This window comes from Sinocyclocheilus rhinocerous, unplaced genomic scaffold, assembly GCF_001515625.1.
Source record: "Sinocyclocheilus rhinocerous isolate Xijiao unplaced genomic scaffold, SAMN03320098_v1.1 scaffold418, whole genome shotgun sequence".
Lineage (NCBI taxonomy): Eukaryota > Metazoa > Chordata > Actinopteri > Cypriniformes > Cyprinidae > Sinocyclocheilus > Sinocyclocheilus rhinocerous.
The window spans coordinates 1,113,514-1,132,911 of record NW_015651146.1 but is presented as its reverse complement, the minus strand read 5'-3'; the positions used below and the strand labels follow the sequence as shown (position 1 = coordinate 1,132,911).

The 19,398-nt window shown below is 37.9% G+C and overlaps 1 protein-coding gene across 1 annotated transcript in view; it reads right to left on the bottom strand.

Annotated features, from left to right (window-relative positions):
• Positions 1–19,377, bottom strand: part of LOC107712727 (plasma membrane calcium-transporting ATPase 3-like) — a 49,666-nt gene extending 30,289 nt beyond the window's left edge. The window contains exons 1-3 of the mRNA XM_016518058.1: positions 18,978–19,377; positions 9,863–10,505; positions 775–972 (exon numbers count right to left, since the gene is read on the bottom strand). Coding sequence (XP_016373544.1) covers positions 775–972; positions 9,863–10,091 — 427 coding nt within the window. The 5' untranslated portion in view covers positions 10,092–10,505; positions 18,978–19,377. The remainder of the gene's footprint in view (positions 1–774; positions 973–9,862; positions 10,506–18,977) is intronic.
• Between the last annotated feature and the right edge of the window lie 21 nt (positions 19,378–19,398).

Genomic DNA, 19,398 nt, shown 5'->3' with positions numbered 1-19,398 from the left:
AAATTAACAGTTGGATGTGCCAAAATTTTCTTCAGTTAAACAAGGAGAAAACTGAAGTCATTGCATTTTGAAACAAAGATGAAGTTCTCAAGGTGAATGCATACCTTGACTCTAGGGGTCAAACACCTAAAAATCAAGTCAAGAATCTTGGTGTGATTCTGGAGACAGACCTCAGTTTCAGTAGTCATATCAAAGCAGTCACTAAATCAGCATACTATCATCTAAAAAACATTGCAAGAATTAGATGTTTCGTTTTGTATTTTATGTATAATCATTTTCTATTTTTAACTGTTTTAAATGTATTTTAAATCAATTTTTAAATCATTTTGAATTCCTTGTTTTATTGTTGTGATTATTTTTTATGATTATTTTACTTCCTTTTATGTAAAGCACTTTGAATTACCATTGTGTATGAAATGTGCTATATAAATAAACTTGCCTTGCCTTGCCTTGCCTTATGCAGCACGCAATGTGCGATTGTATAAAACTTTGAGAGTTCTTTGCCACAAAGATACGTTTTACTGTTTATTTTTCCCGAGCACCCCTAAACTCGTTTTCTCTTTCTCTGCATTCCTGCTTGACATCCTCTTTTCTCACCTTCATTCTCACCTTCATTCTCACCTCCCACACTCCCTTGATTCAGTTCTCTCTCTCTTCCCTCCCACTCTCTATCCGTCATTCCCTCCTCCCTCAACCCACACCATCCCTTTAACTCCCTTCCTCTACATACCTCATCCCTCTAACATCCCTGCCTAGCTTCCCTCTCTCTCTCACCCTCGCTCTCGTGTCCGGGTGGCTGATAGAAGGACAGGCAGAGGGAGATGATGGCTGCAATCTCCAGGATGATGAGGGTGACGTCTTGTAATGCCTCCCACACCAGCTGAAGGAAGGTCTTGGGTTTTTTAGGGGGTATGAAGTTTTGTCCAAATGCCTGTCTGCGCTTCTCCAGATCTGTCGGGTTATCAGACAAACCTGTAAGGAAAAGAAGAAGAGTCAAACAGAGGTCATCACAATTTTGTAATACGTGAGCACCCTCACCCCCAGGGCAATGAGTAGGATATACCATTAAGGAACCTAGTGTGCGTTTCTCATTTCAGAGCCCGGGACTTTCCTGTTAAGTTTGAATCATCCTGTACATGTGGCTTCACCCAATGCAGGACACATTATTTTTTTAAACAGTCATTAAGAATGAGATGCTTGTGTTTGCTATCTGCAGACTGGCTCTTGACGCAATTTGGATTTTAATGGTCTTTAGCTTCAATGTGTTTTGGCAAGAAGCATTTTTGGCCAAACTAGAGTCTTGACAAGGGTACTATAAAGTTTTATTGATAAATCCTTGATATCTCCCAAATAACAGTCAGGGTGTGATTTGTTAAAAAAGCAAGAGGATATTTGAATCAGAATGTCAACATTGAAATTTTAATGAAGACATTTATAGAATGAGTCTGTGCATGTCATACACTACACAATTTTATGAGAACTGTAACAATAAGTGATAAATAATAACTAAACATCACTAATTATTGCTTTATACGTTATACATTTCTTGAAACTTCTAGAATCACAAAATAAATTGTGTCATTCATTTAATATATCAACGCTCTCATTTTCTGTTAATAAAAAGTTTGAAAATAATCAGCTTTGCCATAATTACAGCATTAATACTGGAAATGTTTTAGCCTATAGTTAGAGAGGGGCCTTCGAATATTGTTGGAGAGGGATATTGTGTTCAGAAAGACTGAAAATAAGCTTGCTACAAATTAAAGCTCACTAATGTTTGAATAAGTAGCTCTCTGAATTCCTATTTAGTGGAATGCATTTATGGATATCCATGTTGTTCCCTTTCCTCAATATGGATTTGACACCTAGGTTTCCATCGTGAAATCTAAGGGTGCTTTGCATTTCAATTTAGGCATTTGGTAAACACTTTTATCCGAAGTGACTTACATTGCATTCACGGTACACATTTTATCAGTTCTTGCTTTCCCAGGGAATTAAACCCATGACCTTGGTGCTGCTAGCATCATGCTCTACAGTTTGAGCTACAGGACAGGTTTCAAAATTTGAAGGTTTCAGAAAAATTGCAACAGAAAAGTCAACATGTTAACTATCATCTTACAGGCCAGTGGTCGCTGAACACACAAACATATGTAGTGGGGAAAGATGCAGCTTAATGATAAGGTGAACATTGCACAACAGTTCAAGGTTACAGTTATGCAAATAATAAACTGAACTAGTGAAGTCAGAATTGAATATTGGCGCCTTTTTGAAAAAAAAAAAATCTGTATGACAGAGAATCATGGTAGTTGTTTCTTCTTCTTCTTCTTCTTCGTTTGTAGTCTTTCATCAGTGCACTTTGGACCAATCCAATCCTTACAGCTTGAAAAAACGATATGAATAAAGAGTTCCTACAGTGAACAACTCCAATACCATTTCACACAAAAGCACACACACAAACACACTAGCTTTAAATACACCATGGAGCTAACTGACACCTTTAAATAGCATATGCACTGCTTACCTTTCCTATTATCACATTCACCACACATTTAAACAACACATTTAGCCATCTTACAATCTCAAAGATTCAAATAAGGGTCACAAAGACAAGACGAATAACACAATATATTGCATGTGTACAATACAATAAAACATAACCAACTGACCATAATGACGCAAGTGTAATGTATTAGAACGTATCGATTTGTTAAAGCAGATTGTTCCAAAGTAAGAAACGATGCAGACTGAGCCACATATATTGAATTTCTGATGTAAATAATTAATCACATGTTTCTGCTCATTTCAAAGGGCTCCTATATAGAATGAGGGGCCGAGAGAAGACAGGAAGGATGAAGAGAAATGGATATGAAGACATGAGTTGCATTGCGTTTAATGTGCCAGTGCCCCCTTCCCCTTTCCCCAGCCATCTATGTCTTTCAGTCTTTCTCTTACTCTCTCTTTCACTCTTTCATAGATTTGTGCAGTTTCCATGGAGATGAAGACATCAAACACAAATCGTGTTGCTCTTCAACTTCCTGTCTTCGGGCACCTTTTCGCCCAGCTACAGATGATGTCATTGATTCGGTGAGGTCCACGTGAGCCTTATAATAGATTTTTGATTGGTCTGTTGTGGAAGCTGTTTTTGCAGACAGTGAGTCTTTTCGAGCCTGAGAGAAAATTCATGATGCTTTCAGTCAGTGTTGAAGTCAGTAGAGTCACCCGGAGTGAAACCCAGCATTACAGCTCAGCTGAATGAGGCACTATTGACGTCAGCCTATGAGTGTGCGGTGAACATGCTTCAGGGACGGATAAGGACAGGACAATCCAACCAGAAAATACTTTAAGTGGACAAAGGAGGAATGTATGGGCTGGTATGTATACCGCCACTGAGTAAGAGCAGTAGGCCGACTGTAGGCAAGAGCTCCTGAGGGTTATGCACTGATCACAGTCTCTCCATACCAGCACTCAGCACTAAACCTTGCTATTTCCATTACTGAATGCATGATTATACAACACTCTAGATGAGAAGTGGACAAATGAATGAAAGACAGAGAGAGAGAGTCAGGAAGGACAGAAGATGAATGAAGATGACAAACTCATGCTATCTGAAGAGGGACAGTGCACCTAAAAATAACACTTTGCAACAAGGTTCCATTTATTAACATTAACCACATTAGTTAACATTGAACAATTCTTCTACAGAATTTATTATTCTGAGTTAATGTTAATTTCAACATTCACTGATTCATTTTCAGACGTTGTATGTTAACATTAGTTAATGCACTTTGATGCGACTGTATTTTTATTAGCTAACTTTAACAAAGATTCATAAATGCTTTAAGAAATATATTGCTCATTGTTAGTACGTTATCTAATGACCTCCTTGAGAAATGTAGACATTTTTAACTTTCATGAAAGTAAAATTAATGGGGACCTTTCAAGCTTCAACAAAGACAAAAAAGAACCATAAAAGTATCATAAAGTGATCTAACGTGCACTGTTTTCCAAGTCTTTTGAAGTCATATGATTTTCAATTATTCATTGAAAATACTCCTAGCTCTTCTTGGCACATTTGTGAGAAAAGCTGCTATGTCTGTCTGATTTGTGAAAGGATCTTTTTTTTTATCAGATCTTTTCAGTGAATTGGTTGATTGGTTCACAAAACCCATCCAAACGATTTGCTAATGAATTGGTTAATCTGGTTCACAAAATCAGTCTAAGAGATCCAAATGATCCGGTTCACAAAATCGATTGGACTGATTTGTTCATGAATCAGACTGACCTAGTTCACTCACTAACTGGGTGCAGCAGTAAACAGGTCCTTAGAGAGAAAAAAAATGAAATTTAAGTGATTATTCACTGAAAATCTCTCTTAGATCTCCTTGGCAAATTTGAGAGAAACAGCTATGTCTGATTTGTGAAGGAACTGTTTTCCTGAGTCAGATCTTTTTAGTAAATTGAATGATCCAAATGATTCCGACTGATCCAGTTCACAAAATAAATCTGAATGATTTGTTTATAGTCGCTAGATGGGATTAACAATGAATAAAAATTTTGGTCTGTTCCTCTCAAAGCTATTGTATGATTTCAGAACACTTGGAATATTGTACAGCAGACATCATATGAACCACTTTTATGTTACTTTTGTTCTGTATTTTTAAGTTTTAAAGTTCCAATCTCTAGATATTATATCTGTATGGAAAAGAGCAACCAGCACGTCTTCAAAACTTCTCCTTTTGTGTTCAACAGAAGAAAGTTGTTTGTTATACAGGTTTGTAAATGTATGTAAGTTATACAGGTTTGGAACAACAGGAGGCGGAGTAAATGAAGACCAGATTTCCATTTACTGTATGGATGAACTGTCCCTTTAAGAAAAACTGCTGAGTAGCCATCCATTCGCTTTAAAGAATCTCTTGCTTTTCAAACATCCCACCTCCTTCTCCCCCACCCCGCTCACTCTCTCTCTCTCTTGCCATCTCCCCTTGGTGTGTCCTTGACAATGCGGCAAGCTGTTCCAGAATTCCTTCTCTCTCCTTCCGTTCCTTCCTAACCTCTCTCTCTCTTTCTCTTTTTCATTCTCTTTCCACCCTCCACCCCAAATGCTCTCGGATCTTCATGTCCTGCTGCAGCAGAACAGGTATCTGTGTATGTTCAGGCTGATAGATTGATATGTCCACGCCCTGCACTGAAAATAGTGTTTATAGCAGCAGGCTGAGATCTGTGGATCTATGGTCTGCACTCCGAAGCTCGGCTGAAACGCATTGCTGGAGAGGAGGGAGAGACACTAATGGACTTCCATTTTCAGGGCCTCATCTTCACAGTGTCAGCCTTATTCAGCATCACTTCATCTCCGCCCCCTCTGGTTTCCTCTCCTCTTCTATTGTCTCTGCTTTGTCATGGCCATGTAACAGGATTAGTTCTGCTTCAACATGCACTTAGAGGCAAACTCCACTTATTGTATGACTATTAGCATCAGGTTTTGTTATCACCTGTCAACAGAGTAGTCCCTGATAACAGCTGTTAGCTATCTCCATACATATAGTCTGAAAGCCTTCACGTCTTCTCAACCATGACATCAGTGGAGGTGTGGAGGTTTCGAAACCTTTTAGTTCATTTCAGGTTTAGGTCCGTGTACTTTTGCGTCCATTCATTTTTCACTTTTTAAGCCAGAAATGAAATACAGAAAATGCGTTTTTTCATGATGCTAAGAGGAACAGTGACCGCTTACACACCGCAAAGTTTCAGAAGTGACATCCACATATAAATGCGGCATTTATATGCGGATGTCACTATCATTGCAATGATAGTGATAACCTTAACAATGGACAGGGCAAAAATGTGTCAAAATAGATGTATATTAAGTCTAGAGCACCCTCACTAATTTCAGAAGTCTCAGTGATTTAATTCTGGAACTGGGCCTGCCTGTATCTGGAGAAGTAGGAGAAATTATAATTTTATATATTTCTATTTTAAAATAATATTTTAAATTAGGCCTAATGTATTAGGTCTCTGCATTGTTTCAGAGACGACTCTAGTTCTCAACTGAACGTGCGTGAAAAGCATTACTTCTAATTTGGCCAAAGAAAACTTGTAAATTCGACATTTTTCTATATTAATTTGTGTATTTTGAAAATGTTTATTAAAGGTTCAAAAAGTCTGTTCTAATTCCAATTTTGCTTTTCAACATGGCACTTAAAAATATAACAACCATTCTTTTTTCATTTTTTTCATCCTGGTTAAAAAACAAAACAACAAAAAAAATAATTAATGGACGCAAAAGTACACGGACCGGTTTATCTCCTGAAAGTGGTTTTACATAGCAGGCAACATCTGATATTCTAACAACCACAAATTACTTCTTTTTTTATCATTTATTCACCCTCATGTCATTCCAAACCCATGAGACATTCGCGCATCTTCAAATAACAAATTAAGATATTTTTAATTAAACCTGAGAGATTTCTGTCCCTCCACTGAGCCAATCAGAGCACACCTCGCTTTTCAGACCGATGAGCTTTGTAAAAATCGACGCGTTTCAGAAAGGCGGGGCATAGAGGAGAAACAATAATGTATAGTATGTGGAAAATAATGTGTTTTTTGAACCTTAAACTGCATAAACACATTTAATTACACCAAATACACAAAATAATGTTCTTTTTAGCAACATCAAATGAACCCTTTAAAAGAAATAGATATGAATCAAATGCTTTAATCGAAGTCTTGCGAAAAGACATGATTGTGTTATATGATTAAAATATTTAATTTAGACTCTTATTTACATATTTGATGTGCTTTATGTTCATGCTCTATGTAAATCTGTTCATCATATAAAGCAATCGCATTTCTCGATTCATATGGATTATGTTTACAATGCTTTTATGAACTTTTTGAACTGAATTTTTGGTGTAACCAACCTTCAATGGAGAGACAGAAAGGTGTCATTTAAAATATTTTCATTTGTCTTTCGAAGATGAACAAAAGACTTATGGGTTTGGAATGACATGAGGGTGAGTAACATGACAGAATATAAATTTTTGAGTGAACTATCCCTTTTGTGAATCAAATAATAGATCCTTGCACTTTTTTCATTCTGAACTTTCTGAATAAAAAAATTAATAAAATAAAAAATAAAAACTTTCCAGTTTGAGGAGATGTATTAAGTAATAGGCCTATTAAATATTTGATTCCACTTTTTAATTTCTGCTCTCTCTTCATTAGGATGAAGATCAAGACTCTCTTCAAGACTCACACAGAAAGATGGGTTCCTGCTTAATGGAACTGATGGGGGGAATTTGATTATTACCAGAAAAAAAAAAAAAAAAAGAGCAAATCAAAATTGGGCATGTTGTAATATGTTTTACACTTCTAATCTGCTACCAAACGATGGTCTACCAATCGGTTCTGGAAATATTTTAAGGGATGTTTTACTTTTATGTTTCTTTTTCCAATTATGCCAAGCTATAAAATATTTTGTTGGGTAGAACAAAAAAAAATATTAGAAAGAAACAGGGAAACCTTTTTGGGGTCTTTGATTATTGTTGTGGACATTGTGAAGAGGGCCTTGGCATAAAAAAGAATGAGAATCACTGCTGGAAGTGCATGTAGCACTTAGATTTTAGGGGAAATATGTAAGCAGTCGGCATGCATAGAGTCCATTCATAACACAGCACAACTATGCATTGCATTCTCAGTGTGGCCACAAGGGATGCTATAATGAGCATTATCCTAACTGTCTTCTTTTATTGTCCACTTTCTCCTTCAGGTCAAAGCAGCAATTTGAAGAGAATCAAACTAAGCATGTCAATATGTTTATAGCTACAGGTGCTGAAACCTGAAAAATAACATCCAGTTTAAGGAGACATATTTAAAGGTAACTCTATCGCCTCCTTGAGGTTTCCTAGTGCGATATTAATTTTTAGGTATGCATGTGTGATCAACGGGTTTCAGTGCGTTGGCTAAACATTTAGGTCAATGTTTGTATACATTCAAAGAATATGTTTGTGGCCTTAAAGTGGTGGGAGGGGTGAGGCACTCATTACACAACAGCAGGTTGCAGTACTACAACCACTGAGCAAAAACTGCACTGTAGGCATTCACGCTTCACTGACATCCTGCAGGGAAAAAAAAGTCACACATGAAACCTCTGTAATATCTCAGATGTTTCTCCTAGACACCAGTGAGATTAAATAAAGAGCAAATGAAAACATTTGCTTAGTAATCTCACATCTATCTAAGAAGTGCTTCAGAAGAGATCTAAACAACATCAAAACAAATAAACTAAAATAATAAATGTCTAAATAATAGCCAAAATAATAAAAGTCAGAGATTTCAGACTGAACTCAAAGATTTCTCATCAGTTTTTCCAAGACCAAATTATCTTAACTATCCACTGTACATTAATTTTCCCAGTTCTACTTCTACTATATGTCAACATTTAGCATTTCTCCTAAGGAATCTAAGGAGAAACAGCTGAGACAAAAATAATACTACAATGAGCTATGAAAAATCACCCTCTGAGCAATTAAATTTCCTGATGTTAATTCTTATTCTTTAAAAATAAAAGAAACCATAATGCCTAAAACAATTTTTCATACAATATTACATACAACATGTTCATGCGGATACTAATAGGAATACACAATATGTCTGTCCCATACTGACTTTTTTGAGGTATTGGATAATTAATTGTTCATGCTCATTTACCCTATTTTTTACGTTTAGAGAAATTTAGCCATCATCGAACACTCACTTAAAAGAAATTTTATAATCTTAACACTAATAATTTAATAACACTGTTAAATGTAATCTTTAGCAAATCTCATTTTTCATATTGTACATTATAATGTTGTGATGCCAAAATATATCTTGTACTACTGAATAATTTTAAATATTAGTTTATTATTTTTAATTTAGACAAAAAAAGGCTAAATAAAAAGATTTTAAAAAACGTCTGTAACATGAAAATAATTATGAGCTTATCATATCGGCAAAACAAAAGATTCATAAGAACTATAAGCTTTGTCATAAATCTATAAATACTCACAATCAGTACAATCCAATTTGAGTTTTGAGTTTATCTGTTTCTCATGACTGAGCATTATCTCCACCGTTATCTAAATTCTCATCTACAGTCATCATGGTGTATAAAACATCACAGCAACTCATTCAATTACGAGTCAGAATAGGATGGATGGATATGCCAAGAATTGTGATCACTGTGGGGACCTTTCGAGTCACTGACTCTAGTGAGTGAGTCTCTCCAACTCTGTTTACCCACTAACCCCTCTCTCTACACCCACCTCACTGCCGACAGCACCGTTGCCTAGCAACCCAACACGACGCGTGCACTCAGAGTGGGAAGTTTGCCGAGTGAGACAGAGAAAGAGGTGGTGGACAAGTAGTGTGAAGAGGTGAGAGAGAAATAAAGAGAAAGGAGGAAAGAAAGGGAAATATTTGGGGTTTAAAGGCGTCTTTAACCAGCTCAAAGTGAAATATGCTACATCTGATGACGCCACATCAGTGATGAGGAACAATGTGCTACACTCTTAAAAAATAAAGTGTATTTATTAGCATCTATGGTTCCATGAAGATCCTTTAACATTCACTTAACCTTTCCATTGCACAAAAGGTCCTTTATAGTGGAAAAGGTTTTTATTTTTTTTTATGTACTTTACACTAAGAAAAATGGTTCTTTGAAGAACTATTCACTGAAAGGTTCTTTGGGGAGCCAAAATTGGTTCTTCTTTGGCCTTGCTGTGAAACCCCCTTTTGGAACCTTATTTTTAAGAGTGTAGGGTCTAAATGAGATGTATGAGATGACATGTCAAGAAATCAAGACAGCAAAGCAAAACATTTCTCTCACCATCACTGGTGGAAGACTTGAGTCTCTGGCATAGGCTTTCTACATCTCCAAAGCTGTCCTGAATTTTCTGCAAGGCCTCGGCTCCTCTCAGCTCCATCAGGGACCGGAGCTCCTCCAACGTCACCCCAAAGTCTCCAGCATGGTTGGCTTCTGCACCTCCTCCACCCCGCTTGGGGTAAAACTCCACTGCGCTATTCGCCATCTCACCCATGGTCGCTGTGGTGGACATCTTGAATCTTAGGGTGTTGGGTCCACGAAGTTTGATCTAAATGACTTCTTCTCGTCCAGGAGGTTTCAGCAACACAAGGTCAGTATTAGTGATGATTCTTGGCTTGAGTTTTTTGGTTTTGAGTTTGCTCCTCCACTCCTCTCCCTCCCCGGAGTTCTTCTAACTCTCCATCAGAGGAAATCGGGACAACAACGGCAGGACACTTCTAGTGTATTTGGAGAAATCCTGTCCTCTCCACTCAACCCCCTCACCCCGAGGGTCAACAGAACGAGGGATCGGGCCGCTTCCAATCCATCAGGACACAGAGAACGAGAGCAAAGAGGGGGCGCAAAACCAAGCGGGATATTGTGTAGATCTGCAGCGCTGATGCGTTAGGATTCAAAGGATGCGGGATGATGGGATTGGTGAGAAAGCCTGCAGAGACACACAGACAGAATAACACATTACAGTCTTCAAAGTGCTTGTGTGGGCAGCAACTCGGAGAACAGTGGGCATTCCTTAAGAGACAGAGCGAGCTTTCAGTCAGACGGCTCTGAGCTAATGCTTTCAAACGTATCAGCACATTTTCACCTCAATTCAAAGGTCTTTTGTGTTTTAATTGAGTCACACACTTCCCTTACTCTCATTAATGAGGCATTAGACAGGTCTTCGCAATATTAATTATGCTAAACGGACAGGTCAGTCATTTTTGAGTGTAACACGACTAAATTCCCTGGACATACAGTGTGGTATACAGTATGAGGAATGTGTGCTCTCACAGATGGTGATGCATATAACATATACTGTATCTCTAGCAATCCAGACCATTGCATTGGCCCATAGTTGCCATGGAAACCTACAGATGCCTCTGACTCCCACAAAGCTTCTTCGGCCTCGCTATACCCTGACACACACACACATATACACTTGGTTCTTATTCACACTTGCTCACAAACACCTCTACACTAGCAGAGTTTCCTCTCTATCTCTATCATTTTGGCCCTAATGCCATATTCTTACTTCATCTTTCTCTATTTCTCTTTTCCATCTATACAGTATGAGTGCCATGTAATGTGACCAACCACAGTTCAATTTGTATGTGTTTAGAGCCAAGGGTCATCTGAAAATGATTATATCAAATAAAAAAAAGATAGGATAATAGTGGTGAGATTGTCTCTTCCATTAATGGTTGTACAGATAACGGAAGCATTTCTTTCCATCCAAAATTAATAATCATTAAATTGATAGAAGTCTCTTATATGGTGATGAGTCTGGGGTATGCAGCGTGCTGTGTGAGTATGTGTGTAGGTAGATAGGGCCGGTAATGTGCAGGAGTGACATAGAGGGTGTCATCATTCTCATGCTGACTCACTAACCCCAGCCTTTCTTTCCCCCTCCTTTCTTCTTCTCTGGTGCACTGCATATATGCACAACAGCAAGGTTCTGCACAGTCAAGAGATAATCAGGTGTCACGTACATACCCAGACAGAATCTATGGACATTTTTCACCTGTTCTGCATTAGTTTTGGCGGAAGATCGGAGGAATTTATTTAAACATAGTAAAATGTGTTAACAGAGCTTAGTGTACTATGCTCTTATTTGTAGCTGAAAGCAAATTATCCAAAAATGTAACATATACAGTATGAACACAACAAACTGAGAATGTGTTAGTCTCATGTACCCAAATAGGACAGCAAAAAGTCTGGTCTTCACTGCAGCTTAATCTGGCCAAGAACCACCTAATTAGATGGGAAAATACAGTATGAGTGCCATGTAATGTGACCAACCACAGTTCAATTTTTATGTGTTTAGAGCCAAGGGTCATCTGAAAATGATTATATCAAATTAAAATAAGATAGGCTAATAGTGGTGAGATTGTCTCTTCCATTAATGGTTGTACAGATAACGGAAGCATTTCTTTCCATCCAAAATTAATAATCATTAAATTGATAGAAGTCTCTTATGCTCATCAAGGCTGCATTTATTTGATCAAAAATACAATAATATTTATGAATATTATTACACTTTCTATTTCAATATATTTTAAAAAGTGATGGCAAAGCTTAATTTTTGGCAGTCATTACTCCAGTATTCAGTGTCACATGGTCCTTCAGAAATCATCACAATATGCTAATTTGATTTTCAAAAAACACTTTTTATTATTATCAGTGTAGAAACAGTTGTGCTGCTTAATATTTTAGCAGAAATAGAAATGTGATACATTTGAAAGTTCAAAAGTACAGCATTTATTTGAAATAAGAATGTTTTGTAACTTTATACATTTTTTTACTGACATTTTTTGACAAATTTAATGCGTCCTTTCTCAGTAAAAGTATTTATTTTTTATTTTTTAGTGTACCGTTTTTAGAAAAACGGTAAATATAAGGCCACTAACTAACCTTGCAAATCTAGTGAATTAGTACTCCCTCAAAAACAATCATTGCATCAATGCGGTATAGCCTCTGAACATGAAAGCCAGCAAATCAGATTGCAGCAGATTCTACCTGGGCCTGGTCACATGTCAGATTTATGAATATTATTACACTTTCTATTTCAATATATTTTAAAAAGTGATGGCAAAGCTTAATTTTTGGCAGTCATTACTCCAGTATTCAGTGTCACATGGTCCTTCAGAAATCATCACAATATGCTAATTTGATTTTCAAAAAACACTTTTTATTATTATCAGTGTAGAAACAGTTGTGCTGCTTAATATTTTAGCAGAAATAGAAATGTGATACATTTGAAAGTTCAAAAGTACAGCATTTATTTGAAATAAGAATGTTTTGTAACTTCATACATTTCTTTACTGACATTTTTTGACAAATTTAATGCATCCTTTCTCAATAAAAGTATTTATTTTTTATTTTTTAGTGTACCGTTTTTAGAAAAACGGTAAATATAAGGCCACTAATGCCACTAACCTTGCAAATCTAGTGAATTAGTTCTCCCTCAAAAACAATCATTGCATCAATGCGGTATAGCCTCTGAACATGAAAGCCAGCAAATCAGATTGCAGCAGATTCTACCTGGGCCTGGTCACATGTCAGATATGAAATCAGACCTTCCATTATTATTATATTTTTATGCACTTGAGCATATTTGCATCTTTTGGGGCCACTTGCTGGCATCAGTCACATTCACTTTAGCATCTATGCAGCCCCAGATTTCCCTCACCAAGAGACTGCTTAACCGTACAGTTATGTTCAGTGTGCAGGAGGCAGATGGTCTGGAGATTATGCTGCTGCTGCTGACAGGGCTTTACTATCAGGATCAAACACAGTGACGGTAATGAAGTTGCTGTGTCATACTGAGGGAGAGAAAAAGGTGATTTTACCGGAGTAGGACATAATAGACACACTCCCTCTAGAATATGCCATAAGCTAATAATTAAGAAAAGGCAACTCACTGGGGAAAAAAAGCATTGGGTCACATGACTCTGAACACTGGTGAATGTTGTATAATATGCTTTGTACCTTTTTTTTTTTTACTGTCATTCATCCACATACTCATTTGACATGACACTTATGGAGTCTGAACACATGCTAGCTGTAGTTGCAACTGCTGGGATGTGATATTAGCTTTCTATTAGCTTCTATAACTTTTTATGCGCATTCCCCAACAACAAAACCTGCTTGAATGACCTAATTTATGATTATGTCTCCCTTATCTTCTCGTGTGGGCACAAAACCGCTCAGTGCATGCTACTGTAAGTGAACATTACCTTTTCTCTTTATAAGTTCATAAGATTCGAATCCCCTCCACACGTACTCAATTATCCTCAATCTTATTCTCTTTGTCCATCTGTTCTTTGCGCTCCCATTTTTACCTCCTCCCATCCACCTTCACTGCAGTGGCCTGTATTCGTTACACTGGTTTCAGGCTTTCAAAGCGAGACATGGACTGCATTGGCGTAAGAGTCGGTAGGGAGTAACATAAGCTGCTCGGCTTCGATTCTAAATACCTGCTTATGGCCCAGACATTTGTGCAATGTTGACCGAATGCACAAGGATGGGATGATTCTTGTTCTAATTATGTGTTGCAAACAGGCTAGAGACATTTTTATCTCATGGAGATGAAATGTAACCGTGAACCACCATCCCATGGGTCATTTGTTTTCATCATGCCCTGGTCTATTTTATCTAACCCAGCATCAGCTCTGCCATTCATGTGTTACGATGTATCCGCAACTCCACACACTCTGCAGAAAGCATCATTGTCATATGCATGTCCATAGAGTATATACATATGTATATTGATATTCAGTCCTTGTCCATTGAATGTAACAGTTGGCTTTCTATGGTTTTTCATTTAAAATGACAGAAATTACAAAAAAACCAAATAAAATTATTTATATATATATATATATATTGAAACTATAATTACAGTTTTTAATATTTAATTAAATAATGTTTAACTAATTTAAGACTGAGTGTGGCTGCAGTTTTGTCCAAACATCTTCTAGGTCATGAAAGCCAGCAAATCAGATTGCAGCAGATTCTACCTGGGCCTGGTCACATGTCAGATATGAAATCAGACCTTCCATTATTATTATATTTTTATGCACTTGAGCATATTTGCATCTTTTGGGGCCACTTGCTGGCATCAGTCACATTCACTTTAGCATCTATGCAGCCCCAGATTTCCCTCACCAAGAGACTGCTTAACCGTACAGTTATGTTCAGTGTGCAGGAGGCAGATGGTCTGGAGATTATGCTGAATATTCATATTGATCCGTGTTTTCCCAAACCTTTCAGCAAGTGTGCTCTTAGTGCCATTCGGTAAGACACTGTTGATAGTGTACTGAGCTTTCCCAGGCCTGCCTTGCCCAGACCAGCCCTGACTACCACGACCCAACCCAATCTGCTAAAGTTAAAAGGGAGAGACAGAGGGGCCAGCATTACATAAATTGTTCAGCGCCTTATGCAATGTGTCTAAGTAACCAACAGAGAAGTACTCACGCTCACACCCACTCGCGGGCACAGACACACACACAAACACAACCCCCTAAAACTAGAAGAAACTTTAACCCATATTCAACCATTAAATAAAAACTACACCAGTCTATGACACCAGGAGCCAGTGATCTGGCACTGTGAAACAATGCAGGAGATTACTTTGTTAACTGGCATAATGTTTAACTAATTTAAGACTGAGTGTGGCTGCAGTTTTGTCCAAACATCTTCTAGGTCAACTTTCCTTATTGCTGCAACAACAGCATTCAAACTGGGGCAACCTGGACAGAGAACTGGAGCACCAACAACTCTTTCCTCTTTCTGTAATGTTTCCACACACATTTGTATAAGACAAATGTTATGCTAAAAGATATAAAGTTACTCACAATGAGGGAATCAAAAACAGAGTCAAGCAACAGCCTTAATGGGCAACACCAAAGCATGAACTGACATTGAAAATGTCCAATGAGAAAATCTATAGCTATACATATCTATATATATATATAAGATAAACATTGTAAATCAGAGACAGAGGACTATTGTAAAACATTTTTGCTTAAATGTTTAGCTCATTGATTTGTCTTAAAATTTGACATAATATTCCCACATTTGTCTGTTTGAAATTAGTTCACAAATCTAATACTTATCCCTAAAATAATGTAAATTAATGTCAAGTACAAAAAAATGCTATTAAAACTACATACCACACTTCTAGGGTGAGTTGTGAAACTAAAATATAGGCCTATTTAAAATCCCAGTCTTTATAAGTCCAGGAAATTGTTTGAGGGTTGGCATCATCTGAGGTCCTCTGAGGGGTTGGCATCATAAAAATAAATAAATAAATAAATAAAATAAAAAGCAAGCAAGGGTCGATGAGTCAGTATGCTGCTCACTTTACTCTTATTACAGAGACAGGCCACTGACAGAGTCTGAACACACACACTGAGCGAAGTAGTTTAGCCGCACTTCCGTCCACTCGCATTCAGACGTCAGCTGAAATGACTTGTTTAACAAGGCATGACAGTTTCCATGGGAAAAAAAGACACATATTCCCTCAACACCTACCAAATAAAAACAAATATGAACACCAGTTCTATGAGACTATTGTGACCAAGGCAGATTAAAATAGGCCTAAAGGAAAGAAGCTTTTAGAGTAAAAACAAACCGAATCTGAACAGACATGAGATGCCTTAAAGGAAAAATTCACCCAAAAAATGAAATTTCTGTCATTGTTTACTCACGCTCATTTTGTTCCAAACCCGTATGACTCACAAAAGGAGATATTTAGCATATTGCGCAAGTTGCTCTTTGCAGTTTTGGTGTACATTGGAATATATATATATATGTGTGTGTGTGTGTGTGTGTATTCATGCCTGACTGATATATAAAGTATATAATTTTTATTACACATTAAGTATAAGTTTTCCATGTACAAAAGCTTGTATAATGTTACATATAAAATTAAACATAAGAATTTGCAATTTAACATTCATTAGCATGATCCCCAATCAAATAAGCCAGACATAAAATTATCCAAAAAATATTTTTGTCCTGTAAATACTTCATATTACGCTCAGTCTATTGTCACCTCAGGAGGATGGTGTCAGGAGATTGATTTTACCCCTGTAGGTCATTTGTAATTGGTTAAACTGATGATGTTACAATTTGCTGGCTGGCACAATATACAACACTGCCTGGCCCCCTCCTAAATTGAGCAGACAAACACACAAACACAAAGAAACCTGGTATATCAATTAGCCTGAGAATCAAATGCTGCTCTACAGCCATCAATTTGTTTAAAAAAGAACACAAAAACTTATTGATCAGCCAGTAGTGACTAGTGTTTTTCAAGTCACTGGTAAATGTTTGAAACGTCACTTTAGTCTCCACACAGCACAGTGTAACAGTCTCAATCTCTCTGAAATTATGTAAACCCCCAAAACTGGGATCCTGCTTTGACGGTCATACGTAAATGGCCAATCAGAGTCGAGTATAGATTTACGGACTCATACACGGTCACCGGGCTGTCTGAGCCATGCGAGACTACAACTACCCCTCCTCTACTCTCCTCGTCCCACACCCAGCATACTCGCACACCTTGCAGCAGGAAGGAGAAGGGGGAAAAAGTCCGCACGGTTGACAAGGAAAATGAAAGCAGAGCACCTTGAGCAACTCAGACGGTGAAGTTCCCACACCGCGCTCCATCGGTCAGGTGTTTCCCATCGCGCTGTTTTCCACGATAAAATGACCTTTACTGGTCACCTTCAGAGGGCGACCGGTCCTCACGCAAAAACAAGCGTGACAGCTCGAATAGTTACAAACAAAACGCGATTCTTTTGAGTCCCGTGAGCGGCTCGCGATGTTAATTGAATTAATAGCGCGAAGATGCTGCTCGTGAGAGGAATAGCAAATTGTGGTAGTTCTGTATGTTGTTTGAGGGTTGGCATCATCTGAGGTCCTCTGAGGGGTTGGCATCATAAAAATAAATAAATAAATAAATAAAATAAAAAGCAAGCAAGGGTCGATGAGTCAGTATGCTGCTCACTTTACTCTTATTACAGAGACAGGCCACTGACAGAGTCTGAACACACACACTGAGCGGAGTAGTTTAGCCGCACTTCCGTCCACTCGCATTCAGACGTCAGCTGAAATGACTTGTTTAACAAGGCATGACAGTTTCCATGGGAAAAAAAGACACATATTCCCTCAACACCTACCAAATAAAAACAAATATGAACACCAGTTCTATGAGACTATTGTGACCAAGGCAGATTAAAATAGGCCTAAAGGAAAGAAGCTTTTAGAGTAAAAACAAACCGAATCTGAACAGACATGAGATGCCTTAAAGGAAAAATTCACCCAAAAAATGAAATTTCTGTCATTGTTTACTCACGCTCATGTTGTTCCAAACCCGTATGACTCACAAAAGGAGATATTTAGCATATTGCGCAAGTTGCTCTTTGCAGTTTTGGTCCCCATCCAGATTCAATGTATGGGAAAGAGTGGCTTGCACAATCTGCTAAATATCTCTATTTGTGTTCCATGCAAGAATATTTTACAGGTTTGGAACAACATGATGGTGATTAACTGATGGCAGAATTTTCTTTCTTTTCTTGTTTTTTTTGGTGCGCTGTGACCCTTTGTTCTTCTGTGGAACACAAAAGGAGATATTTAGCATATTGTGCAAGCTGCTCTTTTCCATACAAATGAATGAGGACCAAAACTGTCTCTGGTCCCAATCAAGTGTGCCGCACACATCCTGAAAAGTTTCACTGTATGGAACAGAGCAGCTTGGGCAATCTGCTTAATATATCTCTTTTTACTCTACGCAAGAAGAAGTCTTAAGGGTGTGGAATGACATGAGGGTGAGTAAATTATTTTAGAATTACATTTTTTTTGTTAATTGAATTAATAGCGCGAAGATGCTGCTCGTGAGAGGATGGTGCGCCACTCGCATCCGGAACAAGCGCAATGCCCCTCCGCAAGGTGACCAGCGTGGGTACCAATGCGAGGTACACACGCTCATAGAGATGTTAGACAAAAACAACACAACTATAAGCTAAATGTACGTGGATTTGTTGTTGTTGTTGTTTTTAACACAGTGAGAATACATTATATATTTTCTATGCAGGAAAATGTCAGAACATTCTGGGAAGTCATTCAGTCCAACACAATCAAAAGGACAAGCGATGGTAAAGAGTCAACAAAACACCTCATAGACGAGAATACGTGTAATTGTGAATAATTAGCTAACTATTAGATTATTAAGGCTTCAATGCAGTAGTTTTACGTGCTTGGCAGCTATCAAAATACATGACAAAGAGATCTGCATTAGAAAAACGTATGCAGGGACAATTTAACAGTATGACAGAGAGCGGACGTTAATGATAACGAACTGCCAACTGTTACCATGGCAAACAAATCCTGATTGGTGTAAATATCAGATACTCACCAGGCCATGCTCCAAGGACATTGCCGTGGTTTGTTGGGAAAAGGGAATATCCTGGAGAAACACAAGAGCGGCTGGGTTCACTCAGTAGCTGTTATAATGTCGTCCTTTATCACCCAGGTGTTCAGCAGCGTGTTTACTACGGATGGAGATGATGGATCCTAAAATAGTGCAGTTGTTGCCTGGTTAGATGGAGGTTCCGCAGAGGAAAAAAATTAGAGATGGAGACATCGTTTTTAGATCACTGTCCCGACCAATGTATCAAAAAAGGCAAAGGTATTTGTTTGTTTTTTACGCTTCTTCTTGAACGTGTAAATCAAAGAGGTGCTAAAGCGTGGTGATGCGGTATTTGGATTTTATATGCGATGTGTGATGAGAGCCCCCTCGCTGAGCTGTGCGCTGAGAACCGTGGACGCAGCATCCG